Here is a 23,482-nt window from a genome sequence, read left to right on the forward strand (position 1 = left end):
ATAAATGCATGTTTCCCATATTGCAGATTGATTTTATCGACAAGTGGTTCATACTTCTAACTGCCCATCCATGGCAGATGGGCAAAGGCTACCTGAAGAGGTCATCAACTGATGACACTTGGCCATATCTCATTTCTCCTTGCTTCCAAATATACTAGCCTTTTACAGGAACTACTCAACTGTACTGTCCTGCAGTCCAAATTTTACATTTTAGAGACAAATTCTCTAGCATAAACCATTCCAGCATATAATCAAGCCTCACCCACCCACCCAAGTCAGAAAAAGTTATTCTAAAGCTGCTTACTTGGGGATTCAAACTGAAGAAAGTGAGTGAGAGCAAGACAGTGTGAGAGAGATTCCCTAGCACAAAACCACTGGCACTTGCTGTTTGTTGTCTGACAAGGCAAAAACATTTATCTGTGGAGCTTGGTTGAGAGGGCCTGCCCAGATACTATCCTTCTGAGCATCTGGTGCAACAGGATACATAACTCTCCCATAGGCTGCAGCCGAGACAAGAAAGTGTGACAGTGGTCATGCGTTCTTGATGGTTTACATAGTATCCAGAGGCCTTGTGTGTGTGTGAGTGGAGGGGGGGGGGAGTGGACTGTGTACTGCGCCAAGAACTTCAGATGGTTGATATAAAGATACCTCTCCTGAAGACAGATTCAGGTGAGTTGCTGTGTTGGTCTGAAGCAGCAGGGCAAAGTTGGGAGTCCAGTGACATCTTTAAAACCCACAAAGTTTTGTTCTGGGTATCAGCGTTCATGTACATGTCCTGAAGTGAAGAGGGTTGCCTGCCACAGCGCATACCCCACTCCCAGAGAGAAGTATCTGTGATGCAAGAGGGACTCTCTCAACAAGATGAAAAGGCAAGGACCAGGGATGGAACTACCCAGAAGAACGTGAGTCTCAGTCTGAAAGTAGCAGCTGAATCAAAACTGCAGTGCTTGCTGCTGAAAACAAAGGATTATTTTCAAGTTCTAAAGTTAGGGAAAACTTCATTCATATATAAATTACAAAATTATTTTACCATGGATAGAAGCTTGTGCAAATAAGTTTTCTATAAACAGCAATACCCCCTGAAGCAATGCCAATCATCAGGTCCAGATTATGCAGATCCTAGAAATAAGAACACACCACAGAAGAAATTGGTAAATTGGGAAGCTACAGAACAAAGAATCTTAATCTTCTAAAAGGTCCCGGAGGGAGGAGCATATGCAAATTAAGAATGAATGGTTTTCCCCTCCCCATTCTTCTCCAGATATGACTTCTAGATGTGACACTGGGCAATTATTGAGCAGTTCTTCCATGCAGGCCATAAGAGGAAAGAGCATCAGGGCCACGTAACACCCAGCTTTTTAATACCTGAAGGAGTCTTAAAGTGGTTTACAATCACCTTCCCTTCCTCTCCTCACAACAGATACCCTGTCAGGTAGGTGGAGCTGAGAGAGCTCTGAGAGTACTGGGACTGGCCCAAAGTCACCCAGCTGGCTGCATGTGGAGAAGTAAGGCATCAACCTGGCTCTCCAGATTAGAGGCTGCCCCTCTTAACCACAGTACCAAGATGAGAAATGAGAGACAGTGTGGTATAGCAGTCAGAGTAGGACAGGGGTCCACAATCTTTCTGAGCCAATAGGCATCTTTGGAATTCTGACACAGAGTAGTACATGCAACCACAAAATGGCTGCTCTCTCCCACCCCCGTAGGCGGTACTCAATCGCAAAAAGGTTGGGGACCGCTGGTCTAGAAGATGTCATTTCAGATTACCATGAACCCTGCATTCATAGTCGCCGTTCCCAACAACAGAGCCATCTTAAAAATACTCTAAATATAAAGCAACATGGTAAACATACTCTACCACTGTGTAATTCTACTCCATAGAATTCAAGCGTTCGTGCTATGTTGATGTAGCAGGACTCTGCTTCTGATTTTTTGAGGCCACTAGGGGAGAAGACATTAAAGATTAATGGAATAAAATATTAACATTACAGAAAGTCATTCATCTATGAGAAAAGTTTTCTGAATATAATTACCCAAATACATTCAGAGTGAGTGAGTGAGTGGTGAGTGAGTGAGTGAGCGTGTGTAATAAATAAAGATCCGATCCCTTTCCACTTTAAAATCATGTCTTGTAGCTCAGAGGAAGAATATGAATTTCAAACGTGATTTGCTCATACTTTTCCTATATAGATCAACTCCCCCCCCCATATATAATCTCCACCACCTCCCTCTTTCCTGAGACATCTGACAGAGACAGGAGGACTATCTGAGTCTTTATCCATCTTTCCCGCAACTGGCTCCTTTCCAGTACTGACAAGGGGAAGCCTGTGCCAGAGGGTCAATCATCCCCCTAGAGAAAGGACTATACTATGCTATAGCTTTACTCACACTGCCACCTACTCAGGAACAACACAACAGTCAAGAACAGCTGAACTTGAGTCCAGCAGCCACTTAAGAGAATTATTTTTGGGATATGAGCTTTGGAGAGTCAAAGCTCCCATCTGATACCTGACAAAGTAAAATCACCTTCGCCAGAGTTGCCTGCTTTCCTCTTAGCAGAGGCAAAAAGTAGAATGTGACATCGCTGTGTAAACTCCCCTGAGCAGCTTTGTTTTTTCAGATCTGTATCTGGCATGAATACAGATGCCAGGATGAACTAGTGATTATTTTCACTCATGGAATATTGCAGGTGAAGAGAGACTCTTTGGATTTTAAGTATCAAAATAAGGCTGAAGGTAGACATGGCATTACACACAAAAACTCTTGGATCTGAATTACAAGGTAGAGAGAAAAGGTAGTTGGGGATGTAACGCTGCAATTACCTGTGTTGTTCATGTAATGATTCTACTTTGGTTAGAAAATCTTTATTTTGCTCTGGTACAAAGCGACAGTCTGAGAGATATCCTGGGAGATGGATACAAGAATTGTAGTCTCCAAGATGAGCTTTCGGTGAGGAAGAAAAGAACACAAGAAAATGACACAGGTATTTTGCAAAGTGTTGACTAATGTAACCATTTAACTGCAGTGAAAACTACTACTTCACCCCTACCCAACAGACTGTTTGACAAAGTCTGCTAGGAATACTACAGTGAATACTACTATTCATTTATTAACAAATTCATTAACAACCATTCTTACTGGGATTCAAATTGGATTACAAAATCTGAACTGAAATATAGTGTACAAATTTCAAATCTCAGTAAATGTACAGACATAAATACACATATCTGATGTACATTTTGTAAATCCACGGAATGTTGTGTAAAGTAGAGATCCCCAACCTGTGGGCCGTGGACCGTTAGACTAATTGGAGGTGGACCCCGAAGGACGCCTTCTCCCCCCCCCCCCCGGCCCTTTACTTCATCCCCCCCAGCCCTTTACAACACACTTCATTGTTGTGGCGTGTCTGTATCTTATTTTGAAGGGATGTTTAAACATTACCATAGCGATCAGAGAGCGCTAGGGCAGTGGTTGAGAGTAGAGGAGTAAACTACCCCCCCCCCCACCGGGCCTCAGTAAAAGGCGTTGAGTGGTCCCCAGTGAGTGGTCTCCGGCGTTGAGTGGTGATAAAAAGGTTGGGGACCACTGGTGTAAAGGATTCACAGCACTTGTCCTATTCCATCTTCGGTAAATGAGCAAAGATGTGTTCTAACAAGACTGCAGGACACGCAAACTATAAATTCCTACAATACTTATTACAATTGCAACCATCTCTACAATATTTTCAAATTTTGTAATGATAAGAAACATAGCCAGAATCTGCAGAAATGTGTCCAGTTCAACAAACAATCAATACAGTAGGACCAAGTTTACAGAACTAGAAAAACAATGCAAACAAAAACAGGTCTAAAGCATGATGTACCATAAAGAAGAAAGTAGAGCACATTGCAGGAGCTGTGCTGCGTAGTGCAGAATAATAGTCCCTTCATTTTTCTTATTCTGCTTAAGAGAGGAGAGCTTCATATTCTTTGAGCCCCAACCATGCTGGTCAAGGTCAAAAGCCTGCTTGCCTGTCAGAGGCAGGATCCAGAGAAGCAGTTTCTTTAAATTACTTCCTAGAACTTCTTTGACTTACAGTCCTTCCTTTTGACCATTAATCTCTCAAAATGAGAGAGCCTCTTGTGGCGCAGAGTGGTAAGGCAACAGACATGCAGTCTGAAGCTCTGCCCATGAGGCTGGGAGTTCAATCCCAGCAGCCGGCTCAAGGTTGACTCAGCCTTCCATCCTTCCGAGGTTGGTAAAATGAGTACCCAGCTTGCTGGGGGGTAAACAGTAATGACTGGGGAAGGCACTGGCAAACCACCCCGTATTGAGTCTGCCATGAAAACGCTGGAGGGCGTCACCCCAAGAGTCAGACATGACTCGGTGCTTGCACAGGGGATACCTTTACCTTTACCTCTCAAAATGACTTACATTTCAGAATGCTTCACTATTTTGGCTCCCATTCCCAAAGTACTGGTCCCCACTGCTGGCCAATATCAAAGTCTCTTTCTCTCAGGACAAGCAGCCTTCAAGGGCCAGAGCACAGCAGAAAGATGTTCTGACTCCAGCACTAGAAAGGAAATGGCTTAGCCTTCCTGGAAGCACCTGAGCAAAGAACAGCAGTTTCCTGGATATCATTCGCACTATCTGTGTTCTTTCCCTGGCATTTACCCAGAAGCTCAGCGGCTTAGTTTCTTTATCCTTTTAGCCAATTCAGTGTAATAAATGTAATCCTTCCATAAAATTACCTTTTAAAAACAAAACCAAAGGGGCCACATCAAGAAGAATTAATCACACAGTTTATAATCTGCTGCTCTTGCATTTCGAAAGAGCATCCAGCTACTTATTCTGAACATGTACGTACTGAACAACAAAAGAGGGAACAAAGTAATTCAACCTGTATACATAAGCTAGGAACCTAAAAGGTTGAGCAGCAACAGAATATATTAAATATTAAAATACAAATATTCATTTTAATTCATATGTACATATACAATTTTAAAACATTGACATTAAACATGTGCTACCACACAAATCCAAATCATATTGACACATAGATGGATGACAAAAAAGCCAAATGCATTTCAACCCCTCCTGGAATCTTCTTCAGTGGTCTAATATTTAAATACACTTGTGTGATGTAATAAGGCGGTAAAATATAAATGAAGAGGTAACTTGTAAAATGTGTCCAAATCTCTCTCTTGGAGTCCCCCAATTAAAATATTTATTCTTCAAAGTTCCACCCTTATTGAAGCCCTCTGTCAGCCTGAGGATATTCTCATGTGTCTCACAGAATCTGACGCTACATCCCTAAATGTGTCCACATTCTTCCGGGGAAAAACAGAAGCAAAACAAATACTGAGCCTTTCTCCTTTCTCTCTGTCTTCTGTCTCTCTATCTTCGCTCAACAGTGGACCTATTGCCTCATTTACTTAACTCATGTGCTTCTCACATATCTGAAGCTTTTCTTGTTATACTGGGTTTCCCTGGCCAGTCTCAGCTCACTCCCAGCTTTGGCCGCTCTGATGACTGACCTACAGTGCTTGGTAACCTGCAGATGGAGGTCTGTCCTTCCCTCCATTTCTTGAGCATTTCCTTTTTCTTTCTTGGCTCCTCCTGAAGTTCTCTGATCATCCAAATAGACTCCTTGGGATAGCCATGGCCTGAGCATCCAATAGCCCTTGTTTAAGGAGAGCTCACCCATCACTTGCTCCTTTCTCTTTAAGCATTTTTGGGATGACTCTCACCATGTCTCTGAGTTTATTGAAGTCTGTCTTATTGCCCCCCCCACCCCCAGGAATTCTATGAGAACATGGCCAATCCCCCCCCCCCCAGTGTCCCCACCTCCACCAGCTCCTGACTGTTGGTCAGTATTAAGTCAGGTATCTTCGAGCCTCTTGTAGGTTGTTCCACCATTTGATAAATGGAACTGTTGGCCAGGCAGGTCGGAAAGTTGCTTGACTCTGGATACTTGGCTCAATATGCCTCCCCAATATACCTGAGGGAAGCTGAAGTCACTCTTAAGCACTACACTACATAGTCCCAATCCAGTCAGCTGGACACACAGATGAGGGGTTTCCTATATTTTAAATTTGCCCCAAGCAACAACTCTTCCACACCAGAATGCGTTTTAAAGTCTTTCACAGGTCTGTTGCCAACAAGCAAAAAGCCATAGAATGTTGCAACTAAACACATGAAACCATTTCCTTCACTCAATATTTTTCCAATTGCAAACCTGGAGATAGCTAGTTCTGCAACCCCAAAATTTGGAGCCACGTTCACTAGTGTCTGGACTCAAGCAAACTGGCTATCGGCATTATATTGTATTATAAAGAAACAAATTCCGTTTCTAGCACATGCATGCCTTTGACGGCAGCTTTGGTAGCAAGTCAATTAGCTCTTGCTGGCAAGTTCAGATAAAATACTAAATAGTTAAACATTAACTTGAATAAAATCGGTCAAACATTAACACTTCCCAGACAAGGCAAATGTCAAATCTCTCGTATATCACTGCAGCTTAATTTAGAAACAAAGCTGCCACATTCATTCAGTTGTACTGGAATGGCTGGTGAACAAAACTGCTTTAAATCAGCTGGACAGTTCACAAAATCCAGGTAACATCAATGATGAACAAATGGAAGGCAATGCTGTTTAAAGAACAGCCTAATACACCTACAGGCAGGTTGGGGTAAAACTTTACTAGAGACTTAGTATTTGACTCCACTGTTCTTACACCACTCCACTTACTGCAAGAAGCTTTCTGGCTAATAAACTTTGCTTCAGAATGAGCAGGAAAGATTTTTGCAAAATTGAATCACACGGTAGAGAGATGATGGGGTCAGCTGGTTTGAGGCTTGAAGCAGGAATAGGGAAGATTTCAAATCTTGCGCATCCATGAATCTTACAGGCTAACCTTGGGCAAGTCACATGTTCTGAGCTTAACCCACAACAGAGGATAGATAAGAAGGGAGAATCCCAGGGGAAGAAGGACCACATTTTGCTGTTCTCAGCAATCTGATAGAAATGCATTTAGAATCTCTAAAATGGAAATCAGGGAAAACAGAAGTCTAGTTTGATTCCCTTTTATTGTTAAAAAAAAACTAAATATATTTAATTCCACAAGACATGGTGACATTTTCTCATCTCCAGCATGAAGAAGAAGAGTTGGTTCTTATATGCTGCTTTTCTCTTCCCAAAGGATCCCTCAATTGTAGCCACTAAAAATCCCAATTTGTACATTGTACACAAAGGAGGTCTCAGAGGCAGGGAAGAGAACGAAGAAGAAAAACATCTATAAGTACATCTTAATATGAGAACCAGATCCTGAATTTCATGATTCACCTATGTGTTTCCCACCTGACCATCTCCCAGTCACAGGTGATGGAGCAAAACAGTCCCCTGCTCAGAGCTCTCCTCTACGTACGCTGTGCCCACTTTCCTTATGCTAATCCTAAAGGTGAAGGGTCAGGGCGACCCATTTCTGTTGCTTTTTGCTGTTTGCCGTAATTGACCTGAGAGGTTACCACCCATGTTAGCAACCTGAGCAAGTGAACCGAGTCAGAAGTCACCTTTCTAGGCACCTTCTGCTCAGCCACCGAGATTAACTGCATCAGAAGAGTACTCTGCCTTGAGGTGTCAACTGTAGCCTGTTCTTTTCGGCATGATCACCAACAATTAACATCCCTTCTCTATTAATTCCCTGGACTCAAAGAGCCTTGTCCGTTCGGCCCTCACCAGCACTCGACCATGTGATTTCCCCAACTGCCATCCTTTAACTCAGGGGTCCTCAACCCCTGGTCCACGGCCCGGTACCGGGCCACAAAGGCCATGGTACCGGGCCGCCAGCGGCTGCGCCTGCCTCCCCCCCCCCGCAGCGAGAGGGAGGGAAGAGGCAGGCACGGCCGCTGGCACACCAGTGACGCAAACGCGCATGCGCGGAGCTGCGCGCATGCGTGTTTGCGCCCCTGCTGGCGAAAACGTGCATGCGTGGCAGCTCCGCGCGTGCACATTAGCGCCACTTAGTGGCGAAAACGCGCATGTGCAGCGACTGCGTGTGTGCGTTTACATGCAGCTGCAGCGGCCGGGCCGCCGGCTCTCTCCCACACTCGGAGGTAGTCCCCGACTACAAGAAGGTCGGGGACCGCTGCTTTAACTGTCAGCTCCTTCAACGGTCCCTGCAGCATCTCCTTCCCCAGGGCTCGGCACGGGGCCTCCCGTCCCTGTTTGCATGGCAGATACTCACTGAACCCCTCACACCCACACTTCTGCTGCACCCCCTCTTTAACAGCTTCCAGCAACAAAACTCAATAGTCATGCTAAATACACAGATCAAAAAACTCACAGAAGCATCTAACATACTTTTAAAAGCGGGATTTACTTTCTTTATGCTAATATCTGACAGAGCTCAATGAGATGCTCAAAAGGAAACCACTGGTGGGAAAAGCTGAAACGTTTCTTAAAATCTTAATATTTTTGTAACGGCCTATGGCTACATGCAAATAAAATGGCCATATGAGAGAGGCCATGACGCATTCAAGGAACAACCATGGCAGCCTGTGTAGAAGCAAGGGTATAGAGGAACACACAAAACTACCTTATATTGAACTAGAAATAAAGTAACTGATACAACAGGCGCTAGAAAGGGGGGGAGGGGGTGGCTTCCCTTTCCCCTTGGGCCAGGAATGCTCCAGCCGCCTCACTGTGAGGCGGCTGGAGGGCTTGCCGGGCCAAGGGGGAAGGGAAGGATTCCCCCTCCCCTTGGACATTCCTTATCCCCCCCTCCCTCCACCGTCAAAATCCTGCTGCAGCAGGCAAGCCCCCTTGCCCTCCCTGCACCTTGGTCTGCTCCCCCGGGAGGCCCGTCAGCGGCCTAGGGCAAACTGGCAGCTATGTTGCCAGATTGCCCCTGGCCAGGCTGGGGGGGAGGGGAAGAGGCCCCTGCCCATCTTCCTCTTACCGTTTTATTTATACAGTGAAAACGGTATAAAGATAAGGCCACTGATCCATCAAGATCAGTATCATCTACTCAACTGGCAGTGGCTCTCCAGGATCTTTCACCTGGTCTTTTCAGCTGGAAATGCCAGGGACTGAACGTGTCCAGCAGATGCTCTAGCATTGAGTCACAGCGCCTCACAAAGAACATGAATACATATAAAGCTGATTTACTGAATGAGACCATCTGTCCATTAAGGTCTGTACTCAGTAATGCCTCTCCAAGGTTCCTTTCACAATGGCTACTACCTGATCTTTTTGTGGTGAGGATGCAGTCAGGGCTTACCCAGGGGTCACCTTTGTGGGCTTCAGGGTTTGGCAGGAGTGTTGGGCAGCCATGCAGTCTGGATCCAGCTGGTGCATGGTCCAGCATGGGAAAGGATCTTGCAGCAGTAGGATGGACAGCCTCTAACATCATAAGCTGCAAGTAGTCCTGGGGGCTTGCCCCCTCCTTTACTGAAGTTTTCTGCATGGACCTAATCTCAGTTTCTTTGACAGCAGCTTTCTTATCAACCCTCCTGCACTTCAATCTTAATCGTTTTCAATAATGGTTTGTTTTATTTTATCGTCATATCTTTGGGCAGTATGGGCATTGGGATGGATCCTTTTGACTAGGGATGTGGTGCTGGCATGCCTGGATCCTATGTTTCTGGGGACCTCCTTAAGGGCTCTTGGGGTGGAGCCAATGCAGTGGCAAACCCAGCTCAGGGGCTGTCAGTGGGGGCTCTCATCATCAGCTGGCAAGGGAAACATGACTCCTGGGGTTTGGTACTCCATTGGTTGCACACCCAGCAAACATGAGCAGCAGGCAGGTCACCCAATTAACTGAGCAGCAGGCAGGTCACCCAATTCTGAATCCACCCCCATGATGTGCCAGTGCTCCTGCAGTGTATTAAATAAAACTGTGGCATTTTATTTTCCAAATCATTGTTCAGACAGGGTGTTTTGCTCCCTGTCTGCACTCCTTCTTTGTCCCTGGGCCTACAAGGTGGTGATTGAACCTTGGACCTTCTGCATGCCAAGCAGATGATCTACCCTTGAACCACAGCCCCTCCTCTGTTCTTAGAAACTCAAAAATACACCACAGGAATGGCACTGAATATGTTCTATGCACATCTGTCAAAGGATAACAAGATCACACAGGCTTCTCAAAAAGGTCAAGCACACATGATGGTGTATTTCTTACTGACAGGACCAAAGCTCTTTGCAGAGCATCCTGTTTGTAAAACATCTTCACAATAATCTATTTTAAAAGCTCCCTGCTTAAAGATTCCATACCAATATTGAATTTCAATACAGCTGTCAAAAGCAGCATAGCGCCTCAATCATTCAGGAAATGGCTGAGGAATCAGTCAATATGGATCAAGTTGGCAGTAACAGATGGGGCTACTTACACTGAACGGCATAAGAAGCAAGGACAACAGCAGAATTAACAGGGCACATCAACCTGAAAGCAAAGGTAGGAATTCTGTCTGAACTTCATGACATTTATTTATGAGACATGAGACAAAACAGTACATGAACACGCCTTGTGGGGGAACAAATTTTGAATCCAGTGGCAACCTTAGGACTAACAACATTTTAATCAAGGCATGCCATATCTGACAAAGTGTGCATGCATGCAAAGGTTCATACCTTGAATAAAACTTTGTTGGTCTTAAAGGTGCCCCTGGACTCAAACTTGTTTCTGCTGCTTCAGACCAACATGGCTACAAACCCGAATTCCTTGCTGGGGTTACTGTTTAATATTTTAATACAATCTAACCTTTAATATAAGGTTAGAAAATAAGTTTAGATAGCATTCACGTATCATCCTCCAAGCACCACAGCTTGCAGATAAGCAACTGGTATTCTTTGAGTGGTCTTCTGTATAGTTCCACATAGGTTCTGCACTTATGCAAAAGATAATCCTGGGAAGTTCTAGCACATAAACTGGTGCTCAAAGGCCCTCCCCAAGAAAGGCTACCGGCATCTTTGCAGATCTCCCTGAAAGGGGCAAATGCTTCTTGCACACACTTTCTTCCTCCCATTGCAAACGGCACCCTTAAAAGACACAGACTGAGATTCCCAATGTCCTCCCCTGCTGCAACACCAGTGATGTGGAGTTTCTCCTTGCAGCGGGGAAGGCAAAGAGCCCTAGCACAGAAATATTCTGTTAAGATACTCCAGGATTCGGAACCATTTGTTCTGTTAAGATACTCCAGGATTCGGAACCAGGATTCCCACCCCACTTAGAGCACCCACGTTTATGTTGTCTATTCACAGGAAGCATAAACTGCATCCCAGAGCCACTAGGTATGTGATACTCAGAAGAAACAGAACCAGAAGGTGTCCTGGGGTTCAGTTCAGCTTGGAAGAGCAGTGCAGAGGGGAGAAGAGGCTTCAGCCTGCCCTCCTGCATCATTTTCATGAGCCAAAAAGGCTGTATGGTGGCCATTTTGCCCTGTGTCAGATGGCACAGGAAACAGAGAATAAGCTCCACTTCCAAACAGAAGCTGATACCTTTACAGCAGGCACACAACAAGGCAATGATGATAATAACCCAGGGGTGGCCGAACTGTGGCTCTCCAGATGCCCATAGACTGTAATGACCATGAGCCCCTGACTGTCCCTGGACATCTGGAGAGCCACAGTCCTATTCCTACAGGAGTTCCACTATTCCTGCTTAGGCAGGGGCACTCCAGCATCTCAAAGGGTTTTAAATTTTAACACGCTTTCCCCCAAAGGAAACAGTTTATTCTGTTCTTGAGTGCTTAAGTACATAAAAACTGCTTTATTAAGTATTTCTTACCTTCCTTCCAAGATGTCAGCCTTCAATTGCAAGAAGAACAAATGTCTACAGATCAGAATTGGAAAACATAGTTACGCATTTAGCATTCAACTAACCTTAAACCATTTTACGATACTAGCATAGACATAAGCAAATAGACATAAGCTTTATCACCAGTACTCGTGAGACTACTCAGTTATGAAGACCACATAGGTCAGTGCACTGAACACTTGCAAATGAGCACTTCTGTCTGAAATGCAGGAATAGAGGGCATTCCTCAATAGGATGACACTCTTCTAAGCCCTCTTCCTTCAACTGACTCTCAGTGCAAATCCCCTTGATCTCAATGGGCTTAGACTGGAGTAACTCTTTTTAGATTGCACTACAGCGCAAGCCCTACTGCCAGACCATTTAGATCAGGGGTAGTGAAACTGCGGCCCTCCAGATGTCCATGGACTACAATTCCCAGGAGCCCCTGCCAGCGAATGCTGGCAGGGGCTCCTGGGAATTGTAGTCCATGGACATCTGGAGGGCCGCAGTTTCACTACCCCTGGTTTAGACGGAGTAACACATAGGCACAAAGAAGAAGAAAAACAGGTCTTAGATAGATTTAACAACAGATGAAGCATTTTGCTTCCCCCACTGCATTATTTACGAACTCAGGCATATACTTAACCCTCTTTTGTTGAGATCTTTTGCCTAATAATTTATCCCCAATATGAAATTCTATCAAGTTACGCCAACAGCACATTAAAAATTGTCCTGGTGTATTTCCTATGAACACTAGGATAACAATGTCAGAAGTTTAAAATGTGGCTATGGATTTTGAGAACAAGAAGTTACCTGGTTCGTTCCTGCTGCAGTGTGTTGGGGTCAGGGATAAAAAACCTTACTCGAAAATGCAGGCTGAAAGGGAAACCTCCTGTAAAGTATGACAAGATTAAATCAATGTATTTCTCCACTTACATATAGATGTATATATATTAAAAGCCGTAGAGCAGGGGTGACCAAAACTGTGGCTCTCCATGGGCTGCAATTACCATGAGCCCCTGCCATAGAGTGGAAAAAATGCCACACCATGAAACACCAGAACAGGCTGGTTCTCTCTCTTTCTCTGAGAGACTTGCTAAACACATCCTCTTATGCCTTTCAGTAAGAGAATAGAATCAGAGTTGTCTTCTTCTTAAAGCAGAAAACACATCATGAATATCAGATTTGGTTTAAACAGGAAGAATTCAAATACTTAGCAGGGTCTGCCATTTCTTCATCACAGAACACTGGCATTACACTTTCATCCCTTCCTCCAAGGCGTTTAGGACACAACTCTTCCATTTTATTAGTTCAAAGCATTTTATTGGTTGCCCTTCTTCCTTATGGAGCTCAAGGTGGCTTACAGTATAGGTAAAATACATACAATTAAATACAGAAAAACAGAAAAATTGAAATTTAAAATCACCAATTCAGAACTACCTTAATCACATGCAATTATAAATCAAACCATCTTCACCTGCCTTGTCAACATAGAAAGTCAGTGGGCCAAGTGCATTTCCATGAGGCTGTCACTGTAAAGAACCCCTCTAATGCACCCACTAAACAACCTTCTTTGATGGATGGGACAGTCAGAAGAAGAGTTGCTTTTCACTGCCCAAAGGAGTCTCAAAGTGGCTTACAGTTGCCTTCTCTTCCTCTCCCCTCAACAGACACCCTGTGAGGTAAGGTGGGGTTGAGAGAGGTCTGAAAGAAACTGCTCTGTGAGAACAGCATTATCAGAACTGTGACTAGCCCAACGTCACCCAAGGCTGCATGTGGAGGGGAATCAAACCTGGCTCGCCAGATTAGAAGCCACTGCTCTTAACTCACTACATCAAGTTGGCTCAGGAGGGTCTCTCCTATGAGAACTTAATTCCCAGACAGGAAGATGTGGGAGAAGAGACTCTTTAAGATACTCCCGGTCCCAAGCTGTGTTAGACTTCACAGAAACCTTGTGAGGTTACTTTGGCTTAGAGAGTAACTGAGAACTGCACTGCTGATTTATAATGGGAAATCCAATCCTCCTCCAGTTCTAACCAACACACACCATACTGATTCTTTTGAACAGACCACAGTATGTACTTCAAATTCAGTTGTTTCAGAATCTGTCAAGTATTAAGACCACTCAAGGTGACCAGGACAGCAGGGCTGCATAGGCCAAAACAGATATACGGCAACTATTATGAAATACACCTACTGTTAAATGGAGGGCAGGATGAAGCAAGGCAAAAGGTGAGGCGGGTGAAGTCAGCAAGGAGTGTCACTTTGTGAAACATAATCCTAAAGAGATCAGTCTTGGACTGCATTTTTCCTTGCTTTGGTCAGCAAGGGAACCTGGCACAGGGATCCTAGTAGCCAACAGCAGCCTAGCAGTTCAACTCTGGGTAAAAACAATGAACCGAGAAGTTTCGCATATACAGATGCAGGCTGCTTCACTTACAATGAAACAGATTTCCTTAAAGGTTGCATATGGGGGAAGGAAGTTGTCAGGAAGGGTGAATTGGAGTAAAGATGTATAACTCTTGTATTTGTATGCTGATTTACTGCTGTGGTCTCTGGGCCAGAAAGACCAGAGATTCATGCAATCTCAGCTATAACTGCCCAGGGTCTCATGCATCTTGACACTTAGCTAGCCCCTAATTATCTTATCATACTCTGTCAGCCTAAAAGGTTCCCAGATTTTAAGGCCTTACCTTTTAGCTGTTTTCGTACAGGTTTGTTGGATTCAAGCCATCTCTATCAATACAGAAATATGTTAGATAGCCTACTGACCAAACATTTTTAAGATCGATACTTTTAATATTAATAGTTATCCTTACAGGCGAATCTGCAGACTCTTCAAAGTGCTGTAAACCAAAATATTCCTTCTCTGTCACACCTAAGTGATCATAGGTCAGATCCAACAAGACCTGACCAGTATCTTGCTTCTGAAAAACAAACAAAAACAGAGATGTATTTAGTCATCCAACAGGTAAACGGTTCAGTAAAACGCAGATTTACCAACCCACACAAATAAAAAAGGATAGATTTAGGTGGGTACCAAAGGCACCTTCAAGGCTAACAAAGTTTTATTGAAGGTGTGAGCTTGCATTTTGACAGAGAAGAGAATAATTATAATCATTAAATCAACAGTGCTGGAAACGTCTCTTCTAGAATACCATTCAACTGCAGGCCACAGCCTGTCCGTGCATGCTCTCCCTCTCCCATCAGCTTAATCACATACCCCCCCAAAAAAAGCTGATCTGCAATTCTGAAATGCACAGCACGCAGTAAGACAACATTTTGCACAGGCAAGATATAATTAGTTTTAAGATTAATAGATTTGGGTTACCCCATTCCACCTTCAGCACATTATTGTGAAGTTTACCACACTGTACATGTTGGTGCACGGTCACCAAAAGGCAACCCACATGCCAATGAGATCCAGTCTCCAAGGGCATGGGGAACCAAATGGACGAAGGGCAACCATGATGGCATTCTAAGACCAAGCAGGGGGCCTTTGCAGTGAGCCGCCGAGACCATGGAAACATGGAAGAGTTGGCACTTCATAACAAGCGCTGGCTCATAAACTGCTTTCTATGGTCACACAATATCTAGAGCAGTAGGATTCTGGTACAGGCTTCTAGCACCAACAGCCTGCAGTTCTCTCCTATGTGCACTAAAAGGACATGGATGCATGACCTACAGCAGTGGTCCCCAACCTTTTTATCACCGGGGACCACTCAACGCCTTTTACTGAGGCCCGGTGGGGGGGGGGGGTAGTTTACTCCTCTACTCTCAACCACTGCCCTAACACTCTCTGATCGCTATGGTAATGTTTAAACATCCCTTCAAAATAAGATACAGACACGCCACAACAATGAACATAAGGAACATTTTATTTTCATGGAAATTTTAACTCATGACAATGACAAATCAATGGGAACCCTGAGCTTGTTTCTCTGCAACGAGACAATGACACCCTAACTATGTTGTAAAGGGCTGGGGGGGATGAAGTAAAGGGCCGGGGGGGGGGGGAGAAGGCATCCTTCGGGGCCCACCTCCAATTAGTCGAAGGACCACATGTGGTCCGCGGCCCACAGGTTGGGGATCGCTAACCTACAGGAATTCCAGTTTAAGCCCCACCATCGGAGATTTTCTGGTATTATTGACTCCTGGTGACCTCAGGACCACTGGATTTTCAAGGCAAGAAATAAGCAGAGGTGGTATGTCATTGCCTTCCCCCACACAGCAACCCCAGTCTTCCTTGGTGGTCGCCCATCCAAGTACTGACCAACCAAGCTTAGCCTCAAGGTTCTGGCAATCGGCTTTACAAGGCCCTAGTTTCCAAGTACTTGTTTGTTTGTTCTTACATTTATGCACAGCCTTTCAAAAATCTCCAAGGTGATTCATAAACTGTAGGATATAGCTTAAAATCACACATATACAATTAGATGCCAAAAAAAACAACAACCAGTTGTAAAGGTATTTTTCAAATTAATTCCAGTTAGTTGCCAAAGATCTGGCAAAGGAAGAGTGTTTTACAAAACAATTTCAAAGAGTCAACCTTTCAAAGGAAAGCATTCTACAGCTCTGGCCCCTCACCTAGGAGGCTCTGCGCCCCTGGTAGAGGTCAACTGCTTTTCTAGTGCATACCTGATACCCACCTTTCATTGACCTCCTCCTACTGCCCACCAGAAAAGGTTTTTTTAAAAAATTTAATTAGTTGCCTTCTTTGTAATTCCTGTCTCAATTTTATCTCTCCTGCATCCATTCCAAGCTCTGCCTCCCCCAACCTGCAAACTAAGTAAAACTGAATTACTCAAGGGGGCTCTTTTATGCAGTGTATAGAGTGATTCTCAAAGATATTTAGACTGACATCTATGGCACTGTGCATAGCCTGCTGAAAGCAGGATCCTTCTAAATAGTTTTGCATACTTATGTTAATAGTTATGCTTGGCTTCAGTTCTGTTTTTAGATCTCTGGTTGGTTCTACAACCCTAACCCTAACCCACAACTGACTGAATGTTGTAACTGTTGATTATACTGGCTCACTCCGTGTAAACCGCCTTCAGTCCCAGTGAGAACAGAGACTAAAAGTATAATATTTGTTTGCATTGCTTATTCATCTTAAATCAATGGTTGCCTTCTTCATAACATGGGGTAACGGAGGCACACATTTCAAGTTGCTGAGTTGATAAGGTTTAGGTTTCTAGCACTCTTCTACCTCCTGGTTGAAATACTATTCACAGTCTTTTTAATCAATTTACAACCCTAGTCAGGAGGTAGCAGAATCGGCACAAACCTTTAATCTCAGCCAGACTGCCTAGCAACTGCTGCAGCACTTAGAGCACAACGGAGGTATGGGAAATATTCCTTCTGAGCAGGTGATTTCTCTCAATCAGGGTACCCTCCTCCTTTGAGTAAAAAAACACACAATTTCTTGTCGTAGAGAAAAGTTGTATTACAAATTCTGTCTGTTAAGGCGCTTCTGATTTATGGGAGCTATTAATTCATAGCTATGAGTTAATTACCAAAAATTAAATAGCAGCAGCATATCCCGGCTAATATTCTAACTGGTACATCACGCAGAGAAAGAGCAGATATTTCTGACATGCTCTGAAAAAGTGGGCATGATAAAAAAATTATACCCATAAGTGAATCGTTAAAAGGCATTCATACAAAGAACATAATAGTTATTGGCTAACGTCCCTGAAATATTTCTCTGGACATTTTCCGAAAGTTCATGCTGCACTGTAAATCTGCATAAACTCTCAATAAGGCAGATACTGTCCGCAAATGCTTCAAATGAATCAAGGAAAACTTTGTCTGGTCATGAAACGGAGGTTGTTTTACATTAGTGGAAATTACCTTAGCCTAAGTACAACTGACAGCAAACAGGCTCTTAGCTGGTCTTTCCCACTGTAATACTTACATGTGAGGTTTGCTTTTGTTGTTTTTGTGCAAACCTGTTAAGCTGCTGATCCTATTATATTCCTGAATGGCTCTTTCATACATTTGGTCACAAGGTATAAGCAAGTCCACTGCATGACTTGGCAGGTATTCATAGGACTTCTCTCACATGGACATCTTAGAAGGCAGTTGTTTGTCTCCTGGACCGTTTATGCACTGGAGGTTTCATGCCGGGCTGCAGGCTGGAGTTTTAGTCGTGGCAGGTTGCCCCACCTCTTCCTGCACCCACATGGGGGAGAATTTGGCCTAGTGCACCTCATCCACCCCCTATTTGTGCTCCTGTTTAATCTTACCCTACAGTCTTTTGATGTGATGCTTCTGTTGATACAGCCCAAGACTGCATTTGCCTTCTTTACTGTATGCTCATATTAAGCTTATACAGGGCACAAGTGCCCCAAGATCTCATTCACACACACTGCCACCCAGAAGGGTATCACCCATCCAGTAGGCCTGCTTCTCATTTTGGTGACCCCGATGTAGAACTCTGCACTTCTTATTGAATTGCATCGTGTTCTCATATGCCCACTTTTCCAGCGTGTTCAGATCTTACTGAATTCTATCTTCTGGGATGTTTGCCACTCCACCCCATTTGAAGTCATCTGAAAATGTAATGAGTAGTTACTTCACCCCCTCATCCAGATTACTGATAAATATCTTGAAAAGTACTGGACCCAGTACACCCCAATGCTCACCTCCCTCCAATCCAATGAAATGCCACTGACAACTTATACTTTGGATGAGGTTTTCTAACCAATTCTCTGGTTACATAACCATCCCAAAATCCAGACTGCAGTCCTTCTGTTTACCCATCAGAATATCATGGGGAACTCTGTCAAAAGCCTTGCTGCAATCCAGGTAAACAACATTCACTGAGTTTCCCATCAATCGGTCAAAGACGGAAACCAGGTAGGTCTATGATTTTACTGCATTCCCTTCAACTATATAATTTGCAAGAATAAAAGTACTGAACGGTTTAAGCTCCTGACCAGATCATGCAGTTACTGACCAAACAATGACCAAACTTACTGACCAAGCCGAACCCAAAGAATAAATTGTCAGTGGCATTTCACTGGATTGGAGGGAGGTGAGCAGTGGGGAGTACTGGGTCCAGTACTTTTCAATAAGTGGGCTAAACTGAATAAAATGAAGTTCAATAGGGACAAATGTAAAGTTCTGCATTTAAGTAGGAAAAATCAAATCAAATACACCAATATAATATGGGGGAGACATGTCTTGGCAGTAGCATGTGCGAAAAGGATCTAGGAGTCTTAGTAGATTGTACATTGAACATGAGTCAGCAGTGTGACTCGGTGGCTAAAAAGGCAAACGGGATTTTGGGCGGTATCAAACGGAGTACTATGTCCAGATCACCGCTTTACTCTGCTCTGGTTTGGCCTCACCTGGAGTACTGTGTTCGGTTTTGGGCACCCCAGTTGAAGAGGGATGTTGACAAACTAGAACGTGTCCAGAGGAGGGCAACAAAGATGGTGAGGGGTTTGGAGACCAAGATGTATGAAGAAAGGTTGGGGAAGCTTGGTCTGTTTAGCCAGGAGAGGAGACGACTGAGAGGAGATCTGATAACCATCTTCAAGTATTTAAAAGGGTGCCACATAGAGGATGGAGCAGTATTGTTCTGTCTTGCCCGAGAGGGACAGACCAGAACAAATGGGATGAAATTAATTCAAAAGAAATTCCATCTAAACATCCGGAAGAAGTTCCTGACAGAGCGGTTTCTCAGTGGAACAGGCTTCCTCAGGAGGTGGTGGGTTCTCCATCTTTGGAAATTTTTAAACAGAGGCTAGATAGGAGAGGCTGATTCTGTGAAGGCAAAGGGGTGGCAAGTTACAGTAGATGAGCGATTGGGATGTGAGTGTCCTGCATAGTGCAGGACACTTGCGTCTAGGCAAGGCTATGGTCTTCCCAGTTGCAATGTATGGCTGTGAAAGTTGGACCATAAGGCAGGCTGAGTGTCAAAGAATTGAGGCTTTTGAACTCTGGTGCTGGAGAACTCTTGCGAGTCCCTTGGACTGCAAGGTGAACAAGTCCTAGAGGAGATCAGCCCTGACTGCTCCTTAGAAGGCCAGATCCTGAAGATGAAACTTAAATACTTTGGCCACCTCATGAGAAGGAAGGACTCCCTGGAGAAGAGCTGTCAGGGCTGACAGACCAGCAATGAAACTTCTGGGTTAATAGAAAGCTTTATTGATAAGCAGATCAGAACACCTAGATGTCCATTTTCGAATATAATCCATACACAAAATGCATTCACTTTTACTGGTTCATTTTCCTGCCCAAAGCTGACCATTTTCCCAGAGAGCGAATGCCCCTTCCTGCAGGTGCCAGTCTGGGCTGGCGGCCAGAAATGATAGCCCAGTCTTCTTAGCCTTGAATGTTACACAGCTTCTCATCTCAGAGATAACACAGTCTAGCATAATTGTTACAATAACTAAATCACTACACAGACAGTTCAGGGTTACACAGCCAGTGAAACAGCCACACACTGATACAAGATGGAACCACTCAGGTCAAGTATAAATCATGGCAGTGATCATGCGATCCTGACATTCCGCCTTTCTAAAAACAATTTCCCCATTAATTAACCACCTTCAGCAGGCCTTGGACACAAAAGAAATTTATGATGGAACTCCTTCACCAATTTTGGCGCCCGCACATTCCCGGCCTCCATGCAACGGTCCCCCATAGGAAATTCTTTCCAATCTACTAAATATTGGAGCCTCCCCCTATGCCATCGGGAGTCCAGAATCTGATTCACTTCATAATGTGTGTCCTTGTCCACGAATACAGGAATAGGAGCAGCTGAAGCAGGATGCCAGTCGTCTGGAGGCGGGGCTCTTTTCAGCAAGCTAAATGAAAGATAGGATGAACATGTCTATAAGTCTGAGGTAAAGCAAGTTCCAGAGTCACAGGGTTCACAATGCGTATGACTTTAAAAGGCCCCACAAATATAGGCCCCAGCTTGCGTGTTTCCTGCTGACAATGAAGATTTTTTGTAGACAAATACACCAAGTCTCCCACAGTCCAAGGAGCTGTCCACCTCTTTTTGTCAGCATATTTTTTTATAGTCCTGTTTAGATTTTTCCAAATTGTTTACAATAAGGGGCCTGGCAGAAGGAATGTTAGGAGCCCAACTTTTTAAATCTTTTACACACTCCTCATTTGGTACCCAAGTGGGTACTGCCGTTAAGTCAGTCCTATACACCACTTTAAAGGGGGACACCCCTGTGGATGAATGTACTCCATTATTATAGGCAAACTCAGCCAGAGGCAACAGGGCCAACCAGTCTGACGGCTGATGACTGATAAAGCAGCACAAATACTGTTCCAAGATCTGATTAACTCTCTCGATCTGGCCATTGGTCTCAGGATAGTACCCCGACGTCAGGGCTTGCTCCACACCAAGCAGTCTCAGAAGCTCCCGCCAGAATTTGGCAACATATTGACTTCCTCTATCTGAAAGGCACCTATCTGGTAAACCATGCAGTTTGTACACGTGTTCCACAAACAAGTAGGCTAGTTTAGGAGCAGACGGCAAAAGCCAACTGACAATCCCCCGATCAACGTAATGGCACATTTGGTTTCGCCGTTTTCTGCCCTCCTCCCTTGGTTTTCAACAAGTCTGTCAAAGGCAACGCCACTTTCACAATGTTGGGGATTAATGTTTTGTAGAAATTGGCGAACCCTAGGAAACTTTCCAACTGCTTGCATGTCTTAGGGGGTCCCCATGCCAGCAAGTCCCTGACTTTACCAGGGTCTATTATTATGCCTTCGGCAGAGATACAATACCCCAAAGAATCAACACTCTGCTTGTGAAATTTACATTTCGATAATTTGGCATACAACTAGTTCGCTCTGAGGCGCCACAACACTTCCCTCACCAAAGTCACATGATCCTTCAAATTCTCTGAATATAGCCAAATATCATCCAAGTAAAACCAGGGCCCCTTTATACAATAAATCATGCATAACTTCATTTATCACATTCATGAACACGCCGGGCGCGCCGGCCAACCCGAATGGCATGGTGACGTATTCAGATTGGCCCGGGGGTGTGTGTTAAATGCCGTTAAATATTCATGTCCTTTCTTAATTCTTACTCTATAATACACCTCTTGAAGATCCAACTTTGTAAAAATCTTTCCCTTCCCCAAATGGCCCAAAAGATCTTTTATCAAAGGAAGGGGATAAGCGTTGGAAGTAGACACAGCATTCAAGCCTCTATAATCAATACACAACCGCAAAGTGCCATCTTTTTTCTTCACAAACTGCACTGGCGCGACCATAGGGGACGTTGTCGGCCGGATGAAACACCGTGCCAAATTGTTGTCTAAAAATGCACGCAACTCAGTCATTTCTCTGGGACTCATTGAATACAATTTTGCTTTGGGCAACGGCTCCCCAGGTTTCAATTCAATGGCACAATCTGTTTTCTGATGGGGGGGCAATTGATCACATTCTTTTTCCTCGAACACTTCCTTCAAGTCCCAAGTACTCCTTTCGCAAACCTGGCACTCCCTGGCTGCATAGGGCAGCGTGCTCACTCCACCCTTCTACAGGTCACCCCGGGGTGGCGGGGCGGCAATGGTGCCAGCATCCCGGGTCATCGAATCGGAGGACCCTGGACCTCCGACAAACACTGGGATCATGCTTATGTAGCCAGTCCAGTCCCAGTACAAATAGGAACGCAGCGCGGGGAGGGCACTACTGGCTGAATCCGCTCCCAATGTTCAGAAATCTCCAAGTCTATGGGGAGCGTGCGGGAGACAGCCTCCCCCACTTTTGCGCATTTCCCATCCATTTGGGCAACTCATAGCGGTTTCCATAGTGGCGCTTCCCCTACACCCAGGGCTTGCACCAGTGACGGGTTTATAATAGTCCAAGTGCAACCACAGTCCAAAATGCCCTGAACCCCCACTTTCCTCTCTGTCCCTGGCACAGTCAAAGTCACTGGGAGAAGTAGGGGGATGGGACTTACCGAACGCTTGCCCCTGCCTCCAACCTGCCGACGGGGCTGTCTCACGGCAGGTCTTCCTCGTTTCCCGAAAGCTCTGACTAATTGTTCCCATCATCAGTGCCACTAGGAGGAGGAAGTGTAATTCAGTGGTTCGAGCAGAGGAGTCAGAAGCACTTTCACAGTTTTCTTACCAGTCGTTGGAGACTTGGTAGTTCCCCAGGGTGGTCTTCCCCGCTGGTTTGCCAGAAGATTTTTCTTGCCCAGACCCAGGCATCTTGGGCTTCTTGGATGGACAGTCAGCCAGGAAATGGCCCTGGCCTCCGCAACCCTGGCACAAGCCCTTCTCGCGGCATTGGGCTCACTCGACGTCATCCGGTGTGGACGTCTTTGCTGGAGTTGACTTTTTTGGATTCCCCGATTTCTTCCCACTCTTCACTTTTTCGCCTTCTAAGTGAGTGACAAGGCGCATTCTCTTTTCCACTTCACCTGCCAACTGGACCCATCCCATCACTGTCTCCGGATCATCCAGATTCAAGCATTTCCTCGCAAGGTCCATGTGCAGGCCCTTTTGATAGGCTTGGACTCTCTGCGCCTCTACCCAATCTGGGATCGATGCCATGAGCTTCTGAAATTCTTGGGTGTACTGGGCCACAGACAATGACCCTTGCTTCAAACTTCTCAGGTTCTCCAGTGCTGTCTCCACTTTGAAAGGATATTCGAAGTGTTCCCTCATGGCCTGAACAAAGCAATCGTAGTTCCTCACCTCCGTCGGTGCGTACTTGTAG

At 44.8% G+C, this 23,482-nt stretch overlaps 1 protein-coding gene across 7 annotated transcripts in view; it reads right to left on the minus strand.

Annotated features, from left to right (window-relative positions):
• Nucleotides 1–23,482, minus strand: part of PTPN3 (protein tyrosine phosphatase non-receptor type 3) — a 122,788-nt gene that overhangs the window by 45,467 nt on the left and 53,839 nt on the right. For 5 of the 7 annotated variants that reach the window (XM_077304046.1, XM_077304047.1, XM_077304050.1 and 2 more), the window contains 8 exons: nucleotides 14,593–14,700; nucleotides 14,467–14,509; nucleotides 12,587–12,665; nucleotides 11,765–11,809; nucleotides 10,368–10,420; nucleotides 2,823–2,943; nucleotides 1,854–1,941; nucleotides 1,031–1,119 (listed from right to left, as the gene is read on the minus strand). In XM_077304046.1, coding sequence (XP_077160161.1) covers nucleotides 1,031–1,119; nucleotides 1,854–1,941; nucleotides 2,823–2,943; nucleotides 10,368–10,420; nucleotides 11,765–11,809; nucleotides 12,587–12,665; nucleotides 14,467–14,509; nucleotides 14,593–14,700 — 626 coding nt within the window. Of the gene's footprint in view, nucleotides 1–648; nucleotides 970–1,030; nucleotides 1,120–1,853; nucleotides 1,942–2,822; nucleotides 2,950–10,367; nucleotides 10,421–11,764; nucleotides 11,810–12,586; nucleotides 12,666–14,466; nucleotides 14,510–14,592; nucleotides 14,701–23,482 lie in introns of those variants that run through there. The other 2 variants (XM_077304051.1, XM_077304052.1) reach the window with 2 other exon arrangements.

The sequence above is a fragment of the Paroedura picta genome, chromosome 11 (genome assembly GCF_049243985.1).
Source record: "Paroedura picta isolate Pp20150507F chromosome 11, Ppicta_v3.0, whole genome shotgun sequence".
Classification (NCBI taxonomy): domain Eukaryota; kingdom Metazoa; phylum Chordata; class Lepidosauria; order Squamata; family Gekkonidae; genus Paroedura; species Paroedura picta.